The 24562-nt window shown below is 35.3% G+C and overlaps 1 protein-coding gene across 1 annotated transcript; it reads left to right on the top strand.

Moving 5' to 3' along the window:
- Positions 1-2470: 2470 nt before the first annotated feature.
- LOC109136554 (uncharacterized mitochondrial protein AtMg00810-like) lies at positions 2471-2779 on the top strand. Its single transcript, XM_019252756.1, has one exon. It carries the CDS (start codon positions 2471-2473, stop codon positions 2777-2779), a length of 309 nt encoding a protein of 102 aa, XP_019108301.1.
- The last annotated feature ends 21783 nt before the right edge of the window (positions 2780-24562 follow it).

Genomic DNA, 24562 nt, shown 5'->3' with positions numbered 1-24562 from the left:
TATTGTTTGAAGTCCTACTAATATAGCTTGTGTTTCTCTTGGAAAAAACCTTTCGCTTCAGTGCATTCTCCCCAGCCCCATGGGTCACCATTTCTCCCTGGATCATTCCCCTCCTCTTCTGTGTCTTCTAGTCGGCCCAATGTGTCCCCAATGCTCGTTGGTTCCCTCCACTCCCCACTTGCGTGTCCCTTGTTTGGCCCAATGGGTCACCAGCACACGTTAGGTTCCCCCCTCCCCAATCGAACTTTATGCATGGCCCAATGGGTCCCCAACGCACGCTGTGTTTCCCCCTCTCCCCACTCAAGTTTTCTACTCGGCCCACTAGGTCCCCAGCGCACGCTGGTTCACGCCTCTCCCTACTCAGGTCTGCTGCCCAGTCCACTCATACACCCAACCCCTTTTTTAGGCCTGCTACTGAACTTGTTAGCTCTCCTTCTAACGTGGTTGTGCCAACTTCCTCCCTACTTTCTATGATTCATTCTCCACTCCTCTATGGTGTCTCCCTCTTCCCCAGTGCCTAGTTCTTCTCTCGTTGTCTTAAATCAACATCATATGGTGAGGTCACTCGGTTAAAAGATGGTGTGTCAAAGCCCTGCGTGTTAATGAACTTAAAAACTGACATTATTATGTCTGAACTAACTAACTTTAAACAAGCGTCTAAAGACTCACATTGGTGTCAAGCTATGCTTAACGAATATCAATCTTTGATTAAAAATGATACATGGGAGTTGGTACCTCGTAACTATGATAAGAATTTACTTGGTTTTAAGTGGATTTACTATGATAAGAAACAAAGCCAGACTTTTTGTTTCTCAAAATCACCTGCAGACAGGTACTCATTAATTACTTTGAAACCTTTACTCCTGTTAATAAGCCTTGTATTGTTCACTTGGTTCTTGCTTTGCTCTTCCAATGGACTATTTGTCAATTTTATGTAAAAACTACTTTTTTTCATGGTTTTCTACATGAAGTGCTTACACGCGTCAACATCATGGTTTTGTTCATCCATATAAACCTACTCATATTCGTCGTTTTTGCAAGTTCATCTATGTTTTGAAACAAACTCCTCGACCTTGGTTCTCTCGTTTTCAGCAACTTCTTATTATCTATTGGTTTCAAGTGCAGCAATTGTGACACTTACATGTCGAGTCTCAATTTGTGGTCATCTTCTTAGACTTCTCTGATATGTTGATGACGTCGTTCTCACTGGTAGTAGCTCTTATCTTGTCCAAAAATTAAACTCTGTTCTTTCTTCCCAATTTGTTATAAAGGATTTAGGGGATCTTCATTATTTCTTAGATGTTCAGGTTGTGTATAGTCCATCTGGTTTACTTTTGTCTCGAAATAAGAATATATTGATTTATTTCGAAAATTCCAACTCTATACTATCAAACCAGTTCGCACACCTTTGTCTTTAAAGTTACATTGTCTCTTCTTGACGGAGAACTTCTTGTTGATCCCACATATTATCGTAGTATGGTTAGTCCTTTGCAATACTTAACTATGACTCGTCTAGATATGGTGAGGTCACTCGGTTAAAAGATGGTGTGTCAAAGCCCTGCGTGTTAATGAACTTAAAAACTGACATTATTATGTCTGAACCAACTAACTTTAAACAAGCGTCTAAAGACTCACATTGGTGTCAAGCTATGCTTAACGAATATCAATCTTTGATTAAAAATGATACATGGGAATTGGTACCTCGTAACTATGATAAGAATTTACTTGGTTTTAAGTGGATTTACTATGATAAGAAACAAAGCCAGACTTTTTGTTTCTCAAAATCACCTGCAGACAGATACTCGTTAATTACTTTGAAACCTTTACTCCTGTTAATAAGCCTTGTATTGTTCACTTGGTTCTTGCTTTGCTCTTCCAATGGACTATTTGTCAATTTTATGTAAAACTACTTTTCTTCATGGTTTTCTACATGAAGTGCTTACACGCGTCAACATCATGGTTTGTTCATCCATATAAACCTACTCATATTCGTCGTTTTTGCAATTTCATCTATGTTTTGAAACAAACTCCTCGACCTTGGTTCTCTCGTTTTCAGCAATTTCTTATTATCTATTGGTTTCAAGTGCAGCAATTGTGACACTTACATATCGAGTCTCAATTTGTTGTGGTCATCTTCTTAGACTTCTCTGATATGTTGATGACGTCGTTCTCACTGGTAGTAGCTCTTATCTTGTCCAAAAATTAAACTCTGTTCTTTCTTCCTAATTTGTTATACAGGATTTAGGGGATCTTCATTATTTCTTAGATGTTCAGGTTGTGTATAGTCCATCTGGTTTACTTTTGTCTCGAAATAAGAATATATTGATTTATTTCGAAAATTCCAACTCTATACTATCAAACCAGTTCGCACACCTTTGTCTTTAAAGTTACATTGTCTCTTCTTGACGGAGAACTTCTTGTTGATCCCACATATTATCGTAGTATGGTTAGTCCTTTGCAATACTTAACTATGACTCGTCTAGATATTGCTTATGATGTTAATATAGCGTCTCAGTTTATACATGCTCCTCGTACTACTGACCTTCATGGTGTGAAAAGAATTTTCAGATATCAGCAAGACACTTTGACTTTTGGTCTGTTCTTACATAGCAGCAGTGCTCCTACTGCTGTTATTGCCTATTCGGATGAAGATTGGGTTGTTTGTCCTAATACTCGTCATTCTATTATTGGTTATGATGTCTTCCTTGGGAAGAATTTGATTTCCTGGAGCTCGAAAAAACAACCCATTGTTTCCAAATTCTCCACTGAACGAAGCTGAATATAGAGCCGTTGCATATACTGCTGCAGAGACTATTTGGCTCCGACAACTTCTTGTTGACCTTAGTTATTTTCTTCGACAACTTGTGTTTTGTATTGTGATAATGTTTTTGCTACTTAACTCACTGCTAATCCGGTTCATCATGATCGAAGTAAACACATTGATGTTGATTACCATTATCTTCGTAAAATGGTTGCCAATTGATGTCTTATGGTTCGTCATGTTCCTACTCACTCACAGGTTGCTGATATTTTTACTAAAAGCCTATCTACTGATTTGTTTACTAAACATAGTTCTAATAAATCCATTGTTTCACCCTGTAAAGACTGAGGGGGTGTATTAGTGTAATATTATATCTACACAAGATAAAATGACTTCTATTAGTACTAGGTCTGTAATATACTCTCATATATATCTAATGTTAGGGTCAACCAATCTAGGTTAACATACTAAAGTCTTAACCACTAGGCTAAGTGGTGTTTAGTGTTATTATCATAAACTATTATATTAATAAATGAAATTTTTTCTTACCTAGGACATAATCCGGGCCTAATACCTAGTTTTAAACTTATACACTTAGGTTAGTGATACTAATTAAGAAACCAATGTCATCACTGTGAAGCTCCAGGTGCTGAAAACGTTCATACTAAAACTCTAAAAGGGCGAGCTATTTGCTTGGCTAGAAGTTAAAAATAATAGAACTTGCATAAGTTCTTAGCCTGGATCAGGAGAAGGGTATTGGTTTGGAATAGCTCTTGAAATGGTTTGCTTGAGATGTGTAATTATTGAAACTTTATTTTGTAAAGGCTTTCCAACTGTTAAGTCGTTTATATTCTTAAAAGGTGAAAATTTCAGTTGTCATTTTTAGATTATAAGCAGGTGTTTGAACAGATTTTTGGCGGGTTTGATGCGGGTGGTGACTCTTATAGAGTTATAGGTGAATAATAGATATTCGGTTGAGTAGTGGGGTAAATTTGGAATGAATATTGAAATTGTATCCGTTATATATAATGTGTACGTGATGGGTATCTATACATACAAATATATTAAAAGGCGTGCATAAACAAGAATTTGATGTACAATAAAATTTTTAGAAATTGTGTAGTATAGGGTAGGCCTGGTTATTGGGTGGGTCGGGGCGGGTCGGGGCAGGTCAGTTCAGGATCGGTCATAGTCAATAGCGGGTCAGGTTCAGGGTTAGGGTCGGGTGCGGGTCAGACGTAAATTAAAGCGGGTCAAGCCCACTTGAACTTGTTTTGCCCAACTATCGCGTTCATTGTTTTGAGATGAGGAGATCAAATAACCAAAATTGGGGGCTCCTGTTGCTTGTTTTGATCCTGATGTCTGCACAATAGATACAAGGATATACTGTGTGGACTTTAGGTGTAGTGACTGTATTTGCTATCTACATAGGCTCCGCTCTTTAAGAGAACTATTATAAGAAGGAGAAAAAAACGTAAGAAGAAGAATTCAGATCATCAACAAAATTAACAAGCCTGCAAGAATGAGCTGTAAAACTAAGGATGGCGATGAAGGGATTTACCATCTTTATGCTCAAGCAACTTATAAATGGATTTCTCAAGTTGCTCCAAACTCTCCTATTTTTTGTTATTTTAAGTGGGAGCAAGTGCCTGGAAAAGTGATTTCGCACCGTGTTGTGGTAAGTGAAACAAAAAATTCAAGCGTTTGCTTGCCTGATTGCCGGTTCAATCTGGAAGAAATAGGTCTGATTCCTATAAGATGAAGCAAACCTTGTGGAACCGATCTTTCATCTTGTCGCGCTACTATTACGTATTAAGCACTTCCTATCCATTTGAACTCTTACAATAAACATTCACAAAAACTTCAATTCACAAAACAGCTCTTAGTATTTTATAACATCCCTCCAGTTTACATTCTTACAAAAAAGAACATTAATCCATAAGAGTAACAGAGAGATATGGATGTGTCAACAATTCTAGCACCAGTACAAACTATTCTGGAGGTGTTGGAAACTCAAGGCCACCATGATCACTATACGAGCCATGCTCCTCGATGCTGAATAGTAAGAAAGACAACAAAAAAAAGCTTAAGAAACTCAACTGCCATAACAACATAGTTTCTTATTGCAACAAAAAAATTAATAGAACTCCAAATAACATAATCATATTACCTAATAAAAAAAGGGATCCACGTCGTCTTTCTCCTCTTTTCCATCAATTTCATCGTGAAACCCATAATCAACCTCCTCCGTATCTTCAATGTTGTACTTTGCACGATGCCAATCTTGCAAACATACTAGAGATTGAACTGTTTTTGACTTCAAGGAGCTAGAGAGGCCGCAATAGTCTTTCCTCCAATACTAAATGCAGATTCCGAAGCCACAATACTCACGGGATAGTCAACAAATCTTGTGCCAGTTTTGAAAGAACAGGATATCTCACAGAACTTTGATGCCAAAACTCTAAAATGTCTAACTCACAGTTGAGATCAAGAACATCATCATCTAAATACATGTCGAGTTGTGATTTTCCCACTTGAGACCTACTACTACTAACAAATTGGTCATAGTCATCAAAATAATTTTTTGGTACCTAACCTTGAAGAGGGAGAAGGCAATGCTACAACAGGTGAGACACCAACGTATTGCAACTTGTAATTAGATAGGCCTGGTTATTGGACAGGGCTGTCCAACGGCATAAGGGTCGGGCCATTATTAAAGGGCTTTATTACCCTTTATTCCTTAATGAACAGGCTATTATTGGGTTTTCAATGGAAAGGACCCTTATTGGGTCTTATTGGACAACCCATTTTAAACTACTATTGTCCACTAAAATCAGTAAAAGGGTCTCATTTTTTTTTCTCTCTCCTCTATCCTCTCTCTCCTCTCTCCTCTCTCCTCTTTCCTTTCTCTTTCAGTCGAAAAAAATTTAGGGAAAAAATTAGAGCAAAAATTCCACGCTCTTTTCCTCCATCAAAATTTGAATCGATCAAAATCAAATTAGGGAAATCGTTTTAGGAACGAATCTCCAAGGTATGTTGTCGAATGTATATCTTCTCTTCTTTTGCGAATTTAGTTTAATTTGAATGTGGAAATTTTATTGTTGTTGGTAGAAATCATGTTCAGGTGATGTGTTTTGCATGATTTAGTTCTATTTATGTTTGTTTTTGTATGAGAAATCATGTTCAATTTGTTTTTCTAGGTTTTTCTAGTTGTTTTTCCTCGAATTCTTCTTTGTTGAAAACCCTCGAAATGTGAAAAGTTTACCTAGATTCAGGAGGCGAAATTTTTTGCTCTAAATTGTCCTGTTATACTGCAACAGCTTGATGTATAGAATTATACTGATGTCCAACATTCTAAAATCAACAAAATAAATTCAAATGAGTTGCCGACAAAATGATGAAATCGCATAAAATGGAACACATGCTGGATTTTGAGACGCAAGATTATTATGATTGTGGGCAATTTTACTGCGCTTTTTCTTATTCTTTGAAGACCCAAAACACCCAAGAAAGCAACCCATATTTTATTTATGATAAATCTTGATTTCAAACGTGGGAAAATTAGTTTTTGTGCAAGCAAAAAGTAGGGGGAAAAAAACAGATGATGGATGGCGTTTTATTTTTGTTATTATGTACTTATGAGCAATTTGTGCTTATTTGGTTTGTCATGTAACCTCTGTGTGCATAAATTGTTACTTTTCAAACAACTTATGAAACTTAACATGCATAGCTTTCGATGTTCGTGGTCAAAATTTGCTAATTTTTTGAAATCGTGGACAATTAATAAACTAATTAACTTATCAAATTGTTTATATGCAGCATCATATATAAGAATGATGGGGGATGATGCTACTAATTTAACGGGGCCAGAACATGATGATGGGTATACTGAGTATGGTGTGCCTCAACGGCGAAAGAGAAAGAAAAGGTCTAAGGTCTGAAGTTTGGAAGGAACTGTAGCACCCCGATAATTCTCTCTTTCTAGAAATAACTTTATAATATAAAACTTAGAGAATTACCCAGGCATTATCGCCCGTATGATAACGTATCGGCTTACTCAGAATTTTGTAGCGGAAAACAATTTACTAAAAACTAACTTTATTAAAACTTATTAAATAAATGACAAATGTCTGAAACTAAAACACACCAACTTAAATAAACCTGAAACTGAAATAAAGATGTTCCTACGAAAACAACTTAAACCACGCTAGTAATATAATTAGTCTCTCCATTCTAGGTTCCCAATGAGATGCATCTGCAAACCTGTAATGTCAATGCAATACTGACTCTGCTCACCAGAAGGATCATCACAGGATGACAGGATCAATAGGCAAAAAGCCATGATCACACACACAAACAAGCACGTAATCAGCAAATCTGAGTACTACATATCAGGCATAAATAATCTTAAACATAATACTACAAAATAACATGCAGGAACAAATAATAACATAAGTATATAATAATCTGCAGACAATTTAAACTGAACTAAACTTAAACCAACTTTTTATCACTTAAATAGAATAGTTATTGGGACGAGTTGTCTTGCCTACTAAGATGAAATGCGGGCGCGACTCCGCTTTAGAGTGACCTGCGATATCGAGGAACCTTTGAAATAAAGAGGGATGGTGATCAACCATTCCTAGAAAAGTATGGCACGCTCACCATAACCCCAACCCTTATGTCCAACTCAGACGTGCACCAGTCTAAAGTCTATAACCTATTCTCGTTTCACTTTACGTTGATATATTTTATTACTTGTGTTGACACAACAAATAAGAACACATAACTAATCTCAAACAATCATAACAGAATCTCTTTTTATCTTTGATTATAGTGTTCACAACTTATCAATCAAGACTCCTTTAATTCCTTTTTATACTTTACTAACTTACTTGTTGAACCTAGCCAACAATAAACTTTACCTTTATATAGGTATAACTTGTACTTACCAAATAAGATCCACGGTCCTTATAAGATAATAATAATACTCAAGAATCATGAAAACATGATTCACTCTAACTTACATTAATTCACTCACGAATTAATAAATAAACTTGACTTATCCTGCTTGCATCAATCTTCCATACAAACATTTATAATCATAAACACTTCTAGTTTACATTAGCACACAGGCAAATACATGTAAAACAATTCCAGTAATCATATATATGAACAAATAGAGTCCTATACATGATACAATAAATAAAATACTCTTAGAGCATGCTTCTAAATCACATAGCACGTAGACGATGTACGTACCTTGTATAAACAAATCGTAGGCCACTTTTACTCGCTAAAAGTCTCCTACTAGAAATCTCCGCCTAGAAAATAAAATAATGAAAATAAATATCTTGAACTAAAATTTACAGCAACTTTAAAACGATCAAAACCCCCTTAAACGTGTTTTAAAATCGTTTTTACGTACCAAACTTTCGTTATTTTTAATCCCTAGTATAGTACAACTATTCTAGGATTAAAAATATTTAAAACTCTTAAAATACTTATTTTCTGAAATTACAACATTTATAAAATTTAATTAATCTTCTGAAAATATATTCAATACATATAAAATTATGTACTAACCAAATCTCATGATTTATACTTTATATATATAGTTTCTAGGAATTAAAAACCGAAAAAACTATAAATTTCATGATAAACTAAAATAAACTTAACATATTAAATCTGAAATTTTTATATAATAAACATAATAACCAATATATTTATTGCATATAAAACAATAATTTAAATAATAAACATGTAATTAATAATAAAATAACATAAAACTAGTACTTTAATGGAATCTTGAGAGGAAGAAAGAAAAAACAACCACAACAATGGAAGAAGGAGGCGCCGGACAGCAGTGGCAGCAAAAAGGACCGGCGGCAGCAATACTCGGCTCTTGAAAGAGTTTGTGACGTTTCTTGTTCAACAAGAAACGTTACTTGAAGAAGAAGAAACAAACTTTTGAGGGAAAAACATGAAGAACGACGCACAAGGAGGAGAGAGAGGAATCCGAGTGGAAGAGAGAAATCACGTGAGAAGGAGGAGAAAATAAAGTGTGTAGGGTAAAATATTGGGTTTTTAGGATATTTATATAAAGGCTTGTACTTGTGGGCTTAGGAAAAGAGATTTTAATTAATGAACTTGATGACTAATAAGATGGGCTATCTAAAACTTTAGTCATCAAATACTCTTTCCCTTTTTATCTCTTTTGGGCTTTCGATTCCATTAACTACCTTTTCAATTACTTTTATATTTAAAATCTTATTAAAACATGCTTAATTAAAATATTTCAAATTTTATTAAGCTATGAAAAATAATTTCAGTTGACTTTTAAAATAGTCAACCCTTTTTAAAAGTCAAATCTTTTTCCAAACTCATTTGGATTTAAATATAACTACATAAATACTTTAATATATTTATGAAAATTCTTTAAAATTGTGGGGGATTACAGTCTACCCCTCTTAAAAGAAGTTTCGTCCCGAACTTAACACAAAACCCTCGTACTTTCAAAAGTTTGAACTCAACATTTCGAAAACTTTTGAAAAAGGTAGTGCCTCTTTGCACTTTCCCATTTTTAAAACACTTGTGTTACTTATGAACACTTTTCTTATGCGGAGACTCTACTTCTTTTGCACTAACATGTGCAAATTGCCCAACATAGGCATACATATGCATGAAAATCTCATAAAAATAGACAAAAGCGCGAAATTTATCGCATTCTACCCCCCTTAAAGAAAACGAGTTACGCCCTCGTAACTCACCTCAAGGAATAGGTCTGGATACTTTTTCTTCATATCATCTTCGGCTTCCCACGTTGCCTCTTCTGACTCGTGGTTAGACCAAAGAACTTTGACAATATGAACATCCTTGTTGCGCGTACTACGCACTTTCCTGTCGAGAATCTTGACAGGTCTTTCCTCATATGTGAGGCTACTATCTATCTGAACTCTTTAGGCTCTAACACATGACGCTCATCAGGGATATAGCGCTTAAGTTGGGAATATGGAATACATCATGCATCTTTTCAAACTCCATTGGCAAGCGCAATCTATAAGCTACTTTCCCAATGCGCTCCAAAATCTCATATGGGCCTACATATTTAGCACTCAGCTTGCCCTTTTTCCCAAATCTCATAACGCCTTTAGTGGGTGATACTTTCAGGAATACTTTATCACCTACAGCAAACTCATCTTCGCGATTTTAATCGCATAACTTTCTGCCTATCTTGGCAGCTTGAATTCGAGCCTGAATTATCGACATTCTTACGGTCTCCTCAATAATTCAGTCCCCAAGACTATATTTTCACTAAAGTCATTCCAGCAAATGGGACTTCTACACTTCTGTCCATATAATGCCTCAAAGGTGCCATCTTTATACTCGCATGTAACTATTGTTGTAAGAAAGCTCAATCAAATCTAATTGGTCCTCCCAACTTCCTTGAAAATCATGCACAACTCTCCAACGTCCTCCATAGTCTGATTAGTCCTCTCAGTCTGACCATCGATCGCAGGGTGAAAGGCTATACTCATTTTCAATGTTGTCCCAAGGTTTAATTGGACCTTTTTCCAAAACTTCGATAGAAATCTAGAGTCACGGTCAGATATTATGTCCTTTGGAACTCCATGCAATCTCACTACATGCTTGATATAGGTTCTAGCGAGTTGCTTCTTTTTCCATGTCTCCTTAATAGGTATGAACACGGCGGACTTGGTCAGTCTATCCACAATAACCCAAATGGTATCATTTCCACTTCTCGTCTTGGTAAGGCAGTCACAAAGTCCATAGAAATAAATCCCACTTCCATCCAGGAACCTCTAACGATTGAACTTTCCCATGGTCTCTTATGGTCTATCTTCACTTCTGACAGGTTAGCACTTAGACACATATTCAGCTACCTCTCTCTTCATGTTTGGCCACCAATAGATAACCTTAAGGTCTTTATTATGCCCCTCGTCCATAAGACGTCTTTTAAGGTCATTGCACTTCTGTGGTACACACCATCTGCCTTTAAACCTTAGACTCCCATCATCATGGATCTTAAGTCTACTTCCTTCCTTGCTTCATTTTCTCCTTTATCTTGTCTAGTACTCTCATCCCCAACTTGACCCTCAATAATCTCTCGAAAACTGACACTCCCAAAGAAAGAGTACTAAGTCTAGCCTCACTTTCCCCAGGATTTAAAATTTCTAGGCTCAACCTTTGCATATCTCACACAATCCTCAGGGACTATCAAAGCCTCAAGCTATGACTCGATTTTCGACTCAAGGCGTCAGCAACCACATTTGCTTTCCCCTTATGATACTGGATATCTAGATCATAATCCTTAATTAACTCTAGCCATCTTCTTTGCCTCATATTCAGGTCTTTTTGGTAAATATGTACTTCAAACTCTTATGATCTGTAAATATCTTACAAGTTGCTCCATAAAGATTTCAATTGACGCGAACACTATGGCAGCTAACTCTAGATCATGGGTAGGGTAATTAGCCTCATAAGGTTTCAATTGACGCGACGCATAAGCTATTACCTTCCATTCTGTTGCAACACACAACCCAAACCATTTTTCGAAGCATCACTATGAACCTCAAATCCCTCATTCCCATCAGGAGGGTTAAAACAGGTGCAGTGGTTAAACGATCCTTCAAGATCTGAAAAGCTTCCTCACACTTCTCATTCCACTCAAACTTGACTCCTTTTTCATCAAATTGTCATAGGTCTTGCTATCTTGAGAAATCTCTCACAAATCTCCTATAATAGCCAGCTAAACCCAAGAAACTCCTAATGTCTGACACACTCTTTGGAGTTGGCCACTCACTCACAGCTTGAATCTTAGCAGGATCTACTGAGACTCCTTCCTTAGACACAAAATGACCCAAAAATGCTACTTTCTCCAAACGAAACTCACACTTAGAGAATTGGCATATAGTTGGTTCTTCCTCAAGTCTCCAAAATAATCCTCAAATGTTCATCATGCTCGGTTTCATTCCTCGAATATATCAAAATGTCATCAATGAAAACCACTACGAACTTATCCAAAAACTCATGAAAGATCCTATTCATCAAGTCCATAAATATACAGGAGCATTGGTTAACCCAAATGGCATTACAGTGAACTCTAGTGACCATAACGCGTTCTAAAGGCAGTCTTAGGTACATCCTTATCGCTACCCTCAATTGATGATACCTAACGTAAGTCAATCTTGAGAACACACTCGCTCCATTCAATTGATCGAATAGGTCATCTATTCTAGGCAAAGGGTACTTGTTTCTTGATGGTAACATTGTTCAACTCCCTATAGTCATACATAACCTCATACTCCCATCCTTTTTCTTCACGAACAAACAGGAGCTCCCCAAGGCGATGCACTAGGCTGATATAACCTTTATCCAAAAGCTTGCAATTGCGTCTTTAACTCACTCATCTCAGGAGGTGCCATTCTATAGGGTGCCTTAGATTTAGGTGCAGTTCTAGGAACTAAGTCTATGGTGAATTCAACAGCTCTAGCAGGGGCATACCTGAAATTCACTCGGAAATACATCCATAAACTCGTTCACTATTGGAACATCCTCAAGTTTTAATCAGCTTCCTTACTCACATCTTGCACGCTACAGAGAATAGCTCACACCCCTTTCTCATCAACTTCTGCACTTGCATAGCAGAGATAACTCCAAACTTCTTGGTTTCCCAAATCGTCTATATGAGGTCAATTTTCCCGAAGGTTTCTCAACCTACCTTTTGAACTTCACAAACTATGTTAGCCTTGTAAAGACTCAACCAGTTCATCCCAAGAATCACATCTAGGTCTCCCAAGTTAAACTCAATTAAGTTAGATGGAAAGACACTCCATCCTATCTTCAAAGACATTTTTAAACAATTAGTACACCTTATGATTTCCCAATAGGATACTAATAGACAAGTCAATCACTTCAAAATCTACTAAACCCAATTGAATTTCCTCAATCAAACCTTGCTCAAATCACTGAGCCTTTAACTCCTCAATGGCTACTACTTCAAGTGCAAATCTAGACAATGCTATGAACTTGCTATAATACTTAGAGATAGTCATCCTCTCCATCCTAAGGTTAATAAACTTGGGCTTTTAGTTTCCTCATAAAAACAGGGTAAAACTTTTCTCTTAAAGCAGCAATAAAGGATTCCCAAATAAACTCTTTCATAATACTAAGTCTAGTCTCATTCTCTTTCACATAAGTCAGTCTCATTTTCAGATACAGTATAACTTGACCTACTTTCACATCTCATGACAGTTCACAGCCCCAAATTTTTTTTCAAACGACCTAATCCAACTCTCTAAGAGGATAGGGTCAGCTTACCCCTTAAGGTACAACGGTTTAATCTTAGCTAGTCTCTCAATCATGTCCCCATCAAAATTGGGATTCTCATGTCTCTTTTGAGTCAATTTATTTGCCAATAGGCGAATAACAGAAGCTAAGACATCATTATTGTTTGACACTCTACTTCGCAACTGAAATTTACGTGACTCTACTTTGGTTCGATCAACTTACTTGCCATTCTAGAAGGCAACATTTGATTTGATCATTAAAGATCGCATCAACAAACAATTTCCACTAGTTTCAAGTTCAACATGAAATGTTCTCTAATATCACATAATCATCATGTAAAATATATTCACATCAACGTGCAAGTAGAAACAAGCAAGCAAGAATATAATCACATGATGAAAAGAATAATAAATAAAAATATTCCCATCACGTGCCCAGAATAAATTCTTACTCACTCATATAATAAATAATAGCTTTTATTCCTCAATCGATAATAAGAAATTTTCTCTCAATCCAAAATAACCAACTTATTCCTCAATACTAATAAGATGCAAAAGAAGGAATTTTAAACCATTATAGCTTGACTACTTTCCAACAACTAATCTCAAAGCATAATAAATACTCTATGGAATTACACCATCATTCTCATCCTTATTTCCTTTATACTTTTATGGAGTAAACATTTCATCTTCAAAGTCTCCAGAATCTTCACTATAATAATAATAATAGTAATAATAACTCGAATTCCTAGATCTAATATATCTTCAAATCCTTTTGGCTTGATGTCCATTTTCATCCATCCCTAAAACATTGACATCGCTCAAATAAGGTCTCCAAATAACATTGTAGATGTCCTTTCAGGTTTGCACTCTAGTATAATCAAACTCTTGAATTACTTCATATATCGCTAACTGGGATGCCTGCTTTTAACCCATAATGCATAATGATATTCAGGTTAATGTAACTATAACTTCGAGGCTCATGACATCGAACATTCTCATCATCACTCAATACAATTGGGTTATGATGGCTTCCTACTCTATTAACTTGCCCGACAATTCTATTAACTTGCCTAGCAGACATTGTTAGAGATTTACAACAAATAAACCTATAATGTCTTAGAACTCTCTCTAACGTGTTCCCACAAAAATCATAAGGGTAAACAAAAACAAAGGCGTGAAAAATATAACACCTTAGCAGGCAAGAAGGATATAACAGTTAGTAGGGAAGAAAAATATACATGCATCATTAGCAGGGAAGTATAATAATAATGCATCATTACAGAAAGAAATGATAATGTGCAGATTTGTAGGGAAGAAAAATAATAATGATGCTGAACTAACTTTTAATGCAGGCATATAATATTTCTATCCTATATGCCCTTCTTATACTACCCATTCTCAAAATGCAATACTATAAACCTTAAAGGCATGAAAAATAATGCACCTTAAAGGCATGAAAAATAATGCAGACACTTTTATAAATAACATTACTTAAGTGTCTAAAAAATTTCGAATCGTAAAAAAAAAAAAAAATTCGAACCTATGGATTTCCGAAAAAAAATGTTTCGACTCGACAACTAAAAAAAAATTCGGACTTAGTATTTATTCGAAAAAAAAAATTTCGAAGCTCGGTTTTTCCGAAAAAAAAAAAAATTTCGAACACTCAAATTTTTCCGGGAAAAAAAAAAATTTCCGATGTATAATAAAAATTTTCTGGTAAAAAAATATTCAATGTTCACTTTTCGAAATAAAAACGTAGGAGCAATACTAAGGTTTCCTTCAAATAACTAATAAGCTAGGTAACTTAATAAGCTAAAGTCACTTAATAAGCTAGTTAGTTAGGCGCCTATAAGTCTTAAACTAACCTAAAGCTCCCAGATACCACTTTGTAACACCCCGATAATTCTCTCTTTCTAGAAATAACTTTATAATATAAAACTTAGAGAAATACCCAGGCATTATCGTCCGTGTGATAACGTAACGGCTTACTCAGAATTTTGCAGCGGAAACAATTTACTAAAAACCAACTTTATTAAAACTTATTAAATAAATGACAAATATCTGAAACTAAAACACACCAACTTAAATAAACCTCAAACTGAAATAAAGATGTTCCTACGAAAACAACTTAAACACGTTAGTAATATATTAGTCTCTCCATTCCAGTTCCCAATGAGATGCATCTGCAAACCTCTAATGTCAATGCAATACTGACTCTGCTCACCAGAAGGATCATCACAGGATCAATAGGCAAAGCCATGATCACACACACAAACAAGCACGTAATCAGCAAAGCTGAGTACTACATATCAGACATAAATAATCCTAAACATGATACTACAAAATAACATGCAGGAACAAATAATAACATAAGTATAATAATCTGCAGACAACTTTTACTGAACTAAACTTAAACCAACTTGTATCACTTAAATGGAATAATTATTGGGACGAGTTGTCTTGCCTACTAAGATGAAATGCGGGCGCAACTCCGCATTTCAGAGTGACCTGCGATATCGAGGAACCTTTGAAATAAAGAGGGATGGTGATCAATCCATTCCTAGAAAAGCTATGGCACGCTCACCATAACCCCAACCCTTATGTCCAACTCAGACGTGCACCAGTCTAAAGTCTATAACCTATTACGTTTCACTTTACGTTGAATATATTTTATTACTTGTGTTGACACAACAAACAAGCAACACATAACTAATACTCAAACAATCATAACAGAATCTCTTTTTATCTTAGATTATTAAGTGTTCACAACTTATCAATCAAGACTCCTTTAACTTCCTTTTTACTTTCTAACTATACTTGTTGAACCTAGCCAACAATAAACTTTACCTTTAGATAGGTATAACTTGTCACTTACCAAATAAGATCCACGCTCCTTATAAGATAATAAAATACTCAAGAATCCATGTAAACATGATTCACTCTAACTTACATTAATTCACTCACGAATTAATAAATAAACTTGACTTATCTTGCTTGCATCAATCTTCCATACAAACATTTATAATCATAAGCACCTCTAGTTTACATGTAGCACACAGGCAAATAGCATGTAAAACAATTTTAGTAATCATATATATGAACAAATAGAGTCTTATACATGATACTAATAAATAAAATACTCATAGAGCATGCTTCTAAATCACATAGCACGTAGACGATGTACGTACCTTGTATAAACAAATCGGTAGGCCACTTTTACTCGCTAAAAGTCTCCTACTACGAAATCTCCCCCTAGAAAATAAAATAATGAAAATAAATATCTTGAACTAAAATTTACAGCAACTTTAAAACGATCAAAACCCCCTTAAACGTGTTTTAAAATCCCTAGTATAGTACAACTATTCTAGTGATTAAAAATAATTTAAAACTCTTAAAATACTTATTTTCTGAAATTACAACATTTATAAAATTTAATAAATCTTCCGAATAATATATTCAATACATATAAGTTATGTACTAACCAAATCTCATGATTTATACTCTATATATATAGTTTCTAGTAAGTAGAAACCCTAAAAACTATAAATTTCATGATAAAAACTAAAATAAACTTAACATATTAAATCTGAAATTTGTTATGATAATAAACACAATAACCGAAATATATATATGCATATAAAACAGTAATTTAAATCATAAACATGGTAATTAATAATAAAATACTAAAACTAGTACTTTAATGGAATCTTAGAGAGGAAGAAAGAAAAACAACCACAACAATGGAAGAAAGAAGGGCGTCGGACAGCAGTGGCAGCAAAGAAGGGACCGGCGGCAGCAATACTCGGCTCTTGAAAAAAGTTGTGATGTTTCTTGTTCAACAAGAAACGTTACTTGAAGAAGAAGAAACAAACTTTTGAGGGAAAAACTTGAAGGAACGACGCACAAGGAGGAGAGAGAGTGAATGCCGAGTGGAGAGAGAGAATCATGTGAGAAGGAGGAGAAAATAAAGTGTGCAGGGTAAAATAATTGGGTTTTTAGGATATTTATATAAAGGCTTGTACCTGTGGGCTTAGGAAAAGAGATTTTGATTAATGAACCTTGATGACTAATAAGATGGGCTATCTAAAACTTTAGTCATCAAATTACTCTTTCCCTTTTTCTTATCACTTTGGGCTTTCGATTCCATTAACTACCTTTTCAATATACTTTTAGTATTTAAAACTCTTATTAAAACATGCTTAATTAAAATATTTCAAATTTTATTAAGTTATGAAAGATAATTTCAGTTGACTTTTAAAATAATCAACCCTTTTTAAAAGTCAAATCATTTTCCAAACTCATTTGGATTTAAATATAACTACATAAATACTTTAATATATTTATGAAAATTCTTTAAAATTGTGGGGGATCACAGGAACTTATCGAAGGAAAGAATGCTCAAGGTGAGAGAATAGCTACTTGCATGCATTGTAATTTAGAAATGTCAGCACAACATGATAATTGCACTTCTCACTTAAAGCGACACTTAGAAAGATGTTTACTTAGGCCTCTTGAACTTAGGAATGAGGATGATAGTGATGGGGATAATTATGTGTTTAATATGGCTGAGCTTAGAGCATATATTGTTAGTTTCATAGTAGAAGGGGCTCATTCTTTTTCTATAGTTGAAGAAAATGGATTTAAGAGAATGATGGCTAGAGCTAACCGTAACTTTGTCCCATTTGGTCGTGCAACTGCAAAAAGGGATTTATTGTCTTCTTATGTGGTAGAAAGGGATGAATCGAAAGATATGTTGTCTAAAGTTTCAGGTCGAGTTTCTTTAACAACAAATAATTGGAGATGTAATCATACTAGGCAACAATTTATTTATGTGACTGCCCATTTTGTCGATGATTGATGGAAACTCCATAAGAAGATTCTTAGGTTTAGGGCTTTAGCTCCCCCATATGATGGTGTAAGTATTGCTACTGAAATTGCTTTGTTTCTTACTCAATGGAAGTTGGATGACAAGATACTTTCTATCACCGTACATAATGCAACCTACAATGATGTGATGATATCCACTTTGAGAAGGCGTCTTGTTCCTAGGGGAGGATTAGCTTATGGTGAGTGTTTGTTTCATGTGAGATGTTGTGCTCATATTGTGAATCTTGTTGTGCAAAATGGGTTGATTTATATAAGTGACATTTTGGATAAAATTTGCTCCTTGATAAAAATGATTACTAGATCCTCTCATAGAAGTACCAGAGTTTTATGATTGTGCGGAAAGATTTTTCCACTTGGATGGGAGAAAGAAATTGAATCTTGATATGCAAGTTAGGTTGAATTCTACTTATTATATGCTTGGTATTGCACTTTTTTTCAAGGATTTTTTCATTCATTTAGGTTCAAATTATGCACCATTCAAAACTTTTGTTCCTTTAGAAGAGGAGTAAGATAAAGTGAGGGTAATTCATGACTTTTTAGAGTTGTTTTATCAAGTTACTTGCATGTTTTCAGCTGATAAACATCCCACTTCAAACTTGTATTTTGAAGGTGCATGGATGGTGCATCGTCACTTAGTTGAGGCGGCAAACGGTCCTTATGAATTTCTAAAGGACATGATCCAAGCTATGCTTTCAAAATTTGACAAATATTGGTCAGAATACAACATATACTTGTCTTGTACTGCAATTCTTGACCCAAGGTATAAGGTTAAGTTTGTGGAGTATTGTTGTTGTAAGTTATTCGGTAATGATGAGGGTTCAAGAAGAGTTAATGACGTATTGAGTGCATTCATTGGATTGCATAATGATTACAAGTAGGCCTGGTTATTGGGTGGGTCGAGACGGGTCGGGGCGGGTCGTTAACGGGCGGGTCAGTTGAGGGTCGGTCATAGTCCATAGCGGGTCAGGTCAGGGTTGGGGTCTAAAGGGTCAGGGTCGGGTGCAGGTCAGGCTTAAATTAAAGTGAATGTATTTGCTATCTACATAGGCTCCGCTCTTTTCATAAAGAGAATTATTATAATAAGGATAAAAAAACGTAGAAGAAGAAGAATTCAGATCATCAACAAAATTAACAAGCCTGCAAGAATGAGTTGTAAAACTAAGGATGACGATGAAGGGATTTATCATCTTTATGCTCAAGCAACTTATACATGGATTTCTCAAGTTGCTCCACACTCTCCTATTTTTTGTGATTTTAAGTGGGAGCAAGTGCCTGGAAAAGTGATTTCGCACCGTGTTGTGGTAAGTGAAACAAAAAATTCAAGCGTTTGCTTGCCTGATTGCCGGTTCAATCTGGAAGAAACAGGTCTGATTCCTATAAGATGAAGCAAAACTTGTGGAACTGATCTTTCATCTTGTCGCGCTACTATTACGTATTAAGCACTTCCTATCCATTTCAACTCTTACAATAAACATTCACATAAACTTCAATTCCGAAAACAGTTTTTAGTATTTTATAGCATCCCTCCAGTTTACATTCTTACAAAAAAGAACATTAATCCATAAGAGTAAGAGAGAGATATGGATGTGTCAACAGTTCTAACACCAGTACAAACTATTCTGGAGGTGCTGGAAACTCAAGGCCACCATGATCACCATACGAGCCATGCTCCTCGATGCTGAACAGCAAGAAAGACAGCAAAAAAAAGCTTAAGAAATTCAACTGCCATAACAACATAGTTTCTTATTGCAACCAAAAAATTAATAGAACTCCAAATAACATAATCATATTACCTAAAAAAGAGGATCTACGTCGTCTTCCTCCTCTTCTCCATCAATTTCGTCGTCAAACCCATAATCAACCTCCTCCGTATCTTCAATGTTGTACTTTGCACGATGCCAATCTTGCAAACATACTAGAGCTTGAACTGTTTTTGGCTTCAAGGAGCTACCGAGGCCGAAATAGTCTTTCCTCCAATACTAAAGGCGGATTCCGAAGCCACAGTACTCACGGGAATAGTCAACAAATCTCATGCCATTTTTGAAAGAACAGAGTATCTCACAGAACTTTGATGCCAAAACTCTAAAATGTCTAACTCACAGTTGAGATCAAGAACATCATCATCTAAATACATGCCGAGTTGTGAGTTTCCCACTTGATACTACTACTACTAACAATTGTCATAGTCATCAAAATAATCTTTAGGACCTAACCTTGAAGAAGAGAAGGCAATGCTACAACAGGTGAGACGCCAACGTATTGCACTTGTAATCAGTATACAATCAATCATGCACTCAATACGTCATTAACTCTTCTTGAACCCTCATCATTACCGAATAACTTACAACAACAATACTCCACAAACTTAACCTTATACCTTGGGTCAGGAATTGCAGCACAAGATAAGTATATGTTGTATTCTAAGCAATATTTGTCAAATTCCGAAAGCATAGTTGGATCATGTCCTTTAGAAATTCATAAGGACCATTTGCCGCCTCAACTAAGTGACGATGCACCATCCATGCACCTCTAAAATACAAGTTTGAAGTGGGATGTTTAACAGCTGAAAACATGCAAGTAACTTGATAAAACAACTCTAAAAAGTCATGAATTACCCTCACTTTATCCCACTCCTCTTCTAAAGGAACAAAAGTTTTGAATAATGCATAATTTGAACCTAAATGAATGAAGACATCCTTGAAAAAAACTGCAGTACCAAGCATATGATAAGTAGAATTCAACTTAACTTGCATATCAAGATTCAATTTCTTTCTCCCATCCAAGTGGAAAATTCTTTCTGCACAATCATAAAACTCGGTACTTCTATGAGAGGATCTAGTAATCATTTTTATCAAGGAGCAAATTTTATCCAAAATGTCACTTATGTAAATCAACCCATTTTGCATAACAAGATTCGCAATATAAGCACAACATCTCACATGAAACAAACACTCACCATAAGCTAATCCTCCCCTAGGAACAAGACGCCTTCTCAAAGTGGATATCATCACATCATTGTAGGTTGCATTATCTACAGTGATAGAAAGTATCTTGTTATCCAACTTCCATTGAGTAAGAAACAAAGCAATTTCAGTAGCAATACTTACACCATCATATGGGGGAGCGAAAGCCCTAAACCTAACAATCCTCTTTTGGAGTTTCCATCTATCATCGACAAAATGGGCAGTCACACAAATAAATTGTTGCCTAATATGATTACATCTCCAATTATTTGTTGTTAAAGAAATTTGACCTGGAACTTTAGACAAGATATCTTTCAATTCATCCCTTTCTACCACATAAGAAGACAATAAATCCCTTTTTGCTTGCACGACCAAATGGAACAAAGTTACGGTTAGCTCGAGCCAATATTCTCTTAAATCCATTTTGTTCAACTATAGAAAAAGAATGAGCCCCGTCTACTATGAAACTAACAATATCTGCTTTCTAAGCTCAGCCATATTAAATACATAATTATCCCCATCACTATCATCCTCATTCCTAAGTTCAAGAGGCCTAAGTAAACATCTTTCTAAGTGTCGCTTTAAGTGAGAAGTGCCATTATCACGTTGTGCTGACAATTCTAAATTACAATGCGTGCAAGTAGCTATTCTCTCACCTTGAGCATTATTTCCTTCGATAAGTTCCTTCCAAACTTTAAACCTTTTCTTTCTCTTTCGCTGTTGAGGCACACCATACTCAGTATACCCATCATCTTGTTCTGGCCCCATTAAATTAGTACCATCATCCCCCATCATTCTTAAATATGATGCTGCATATAAATAATTTGATAAGTTAATTAGTTTATTAATTGTCCACGATTTCAAAAAATTAGCAAATTTTGACCACGAACATCGAAAGTTATGCATGTTAAGTTTCACAAGTTGTTTAAAAAGTAACAATTTATGCACACAAAGGTTACATGACAAACCAAATAAGCCACAAATTGCTCATAAGTACATAATAACAAAAACAAAAAGATAAATCGCATCTTACCACCTAGACTTTTCACGTTTTTAGAAACTCCCACCTTAATGAATTTTTTTTTTATAAATTTCCACCTACCATTTTTCAATTTTATCAAAAACTCCCACCACTTAACAATTTTTGTTAAATTCCATTAAAAAAACCGTTAAATGGGTCCCTCATATACATTTTGTTAACAAAATCGAACTTGAAATAGTTGCAAGTCTTTCCAAATAGTTATAATTCGTTCCAAACTTGCTCCAAAATTGTTGAGATTTTGCCCTTAAATTGATGAAATTGACTTTGATTTCAGCGTAAATTAATACTAAAATGCATATATGAGGTCTACTTAACGGTTTTGTTAACGGAATTTAACAAAAATCGTTAAGTGGTGGGAGTTTTTAATAAAATTGGAAATGGTAGGTGGAAATTTATAAAAAAATTCATTAAGGTGGGAGTTTCTAAAAACGTGAAAAGTTTAGGTGGTTTTGAACAAAAAATCCAAAATAAAACGCCATCCATCATCTGTTTTTTCCCCCTACTTTTTGCTTCCACAAAAACTAATTTTCTCATGTTTGAAATCAAGATTTATCATAAATAAAATATGGGTTGCTTTCTTAGGTGTTTTGGGTCTTCAAAGAATAAGAAAAAGCGCAGTAAAATTGCCCACAATCATAATAATGTTGCGTCTCAAAATCCAGTATGTGTTCCTTTCTTTAAGCTCATTTTATGCGATTTCATCATTTTGTTGGCAACTCATTTGAATTTATTTTGTTGATTTTAGAATGTTGGACATCAGTATTGTAATAGCCCTGTTTTTAAGAACCTTTATTTAAAAGCTTGTGGATAAGCATTACCATTCTTAATGGTTAAGAAGGCTTGTGGATAAGCATTAGCATTCTTAATGGTTAAGAAAGCTTGTGGATAAGCATTATCATTATTAATGGTTAAGAAAGCTTGTGTATAAGTACTATCATTCTTAGTGGTTAAGAAAGGTTGTGGATAAGCACTAACATTCTTAGTGGTTAAGAAAGCCTGTGGATAAGGAACTATCTTTCTTAATGGTTAAGAAAGGTCAAAGAGGATAAGAACCATCATTCTTATTGGCTAATAAGGCTTTGGAAACCAATAGATAAGTTAGAAAGTCCTTGAGAGCCCTAAACATTAAGATTATGAAAATCGTTTGGAGATTGTTTTATCGGGTAGCGATGAACTTCTAGTTAAAGAGCCTTTCGGGGTTGAATCCGAACTCAGGACCTAACCAAACTTGATATATGACATGCTTGGGATGTCTTAAGGTTAAAATGGTCATTTATACCCAAGAATTACGTGGCTCAATATGGTAAATTGCTTACATAGTAAAACCTGGCCAGCTGAAATTACAGCTCAGACCTATCCTCAAAGAAAGCTGCTTAGCAGCTACTTAAGTGTCGATCTCTCAAAGAACTTTTTATGCATGAAAGCCAACACCTTAGGCTAACACCTCAAGCAAGAATCACCCAAAAACTCCAAGAAACCGACCTTGCCCAAAAGAGGTTTCCCTCCCCTGGGGGTACCGCCAGAACATACTACAAAAGCCTGTTCTGGGTTTTCGTCTATTTTCTCTTATTTCTTCCTCTTGGACACCCACTTTTCTTTACATAGAACTCTTCTAGACATCCATACAAAGTAGTTCAAGCTTTGGTTCCAATCTTTAGACCTTAAACTCATATAGAAAACCTTGCTGAAAGATCACATCAGTTGCTGTAAGTTCAACAGTTTATACCTCTTGTATTTAAGCTTAGTTTTTCATATCTATAAGCTTGTTGAAACTAATCTTTTGCATTTTATACATTCAGGGGAAGTTGTAGGAGTAGTTAACCTAGTGGATTAAGGAATTTCGTGGCTTTAAGCATCCTTAGTTAAGGTACACACTTAGTTTGGTTTTACCCTAGAGATTTGCATACCTATAGTTAGGTGATTGTTTCTTTCTAGTGTAAAGCATGTCTATGAAATGAATTTACTTATGATGTGTATTTTATTATGTGTATATTGATTATGTAACATGGATATAACATGCTAAGGTTCATTAGAGATGTTTCATTTGACCTAAACAACACTTATACACTAAGTATTACGATTATGCTTCTTAATGGAATGTGTTTAGTACATGGACTTGTGGAGTAATTGTGATGATGGAGGTGGAGTTGTTATGTTATTGTTGTTGTGGAGTTGTTGTGGTGGTTGTGGTGAAGTTGTTGTGGAGTTGCTATTGTTGTCATTGTTCTGTTGTAGTAGTGTTGTTGGGTTATTGTTGTTCTGTCATTATGGTTGTGGTGGAGTTGCTGTGAAGTTGTTGCCTATTGTTGTTGTTGCGCCGTTGTTATGGTTGTTGTTGTAGTTGTGGTGGCTATTGTGGAGTAGTTGTGATGGTTGTGGTAGAGTTATTATGTTGTTGTTCTGTTGTTGTGGTGATGTTGTGGTGGGTTATAGTTAAAATAGTTTACTAGTTTAGAAGATGAATTAGTTTGGATATGATTAAAAAGGTTACGATGATGTGTCCAGAGCTAGTATCATGCGGTTTATAGTTTAAGTGTATATATCCAAAGTATTCAGTAGAACAATATGGTTCATCTTGTTATTATGATTCAAGAAG

The sequence above is a fragment of the Beta vulgaris genome, chromosome 5, assembly GCF_026745355.1.
Source record: "Beta vulgaris subsp. vulgaris cultivar EL10 chromosome 5, EL10.2, whole genome shotgun sequence".
Lineage (NCBI taxonomy): Eukaryota > Viridiplantae > Streptophyta > Magnoliopsida > Caryophyllales > Amaranthaceae > Beta > Beta vulgaris.
Note: the sequence above shows the minus strand (reverse complement) of the source record. Positions and strands in the feature narration are given on the sequence as shown.

What these genes read in the sequence shown, in the direction of transcription:
- LOC109136554 (XM_019252756.1), top strand. Translation starts at nt 2,471, where the DNA reads ATGACTCGTCTAGATATTGCTTATGATGTTAATATAGCGTCTCAGTTT.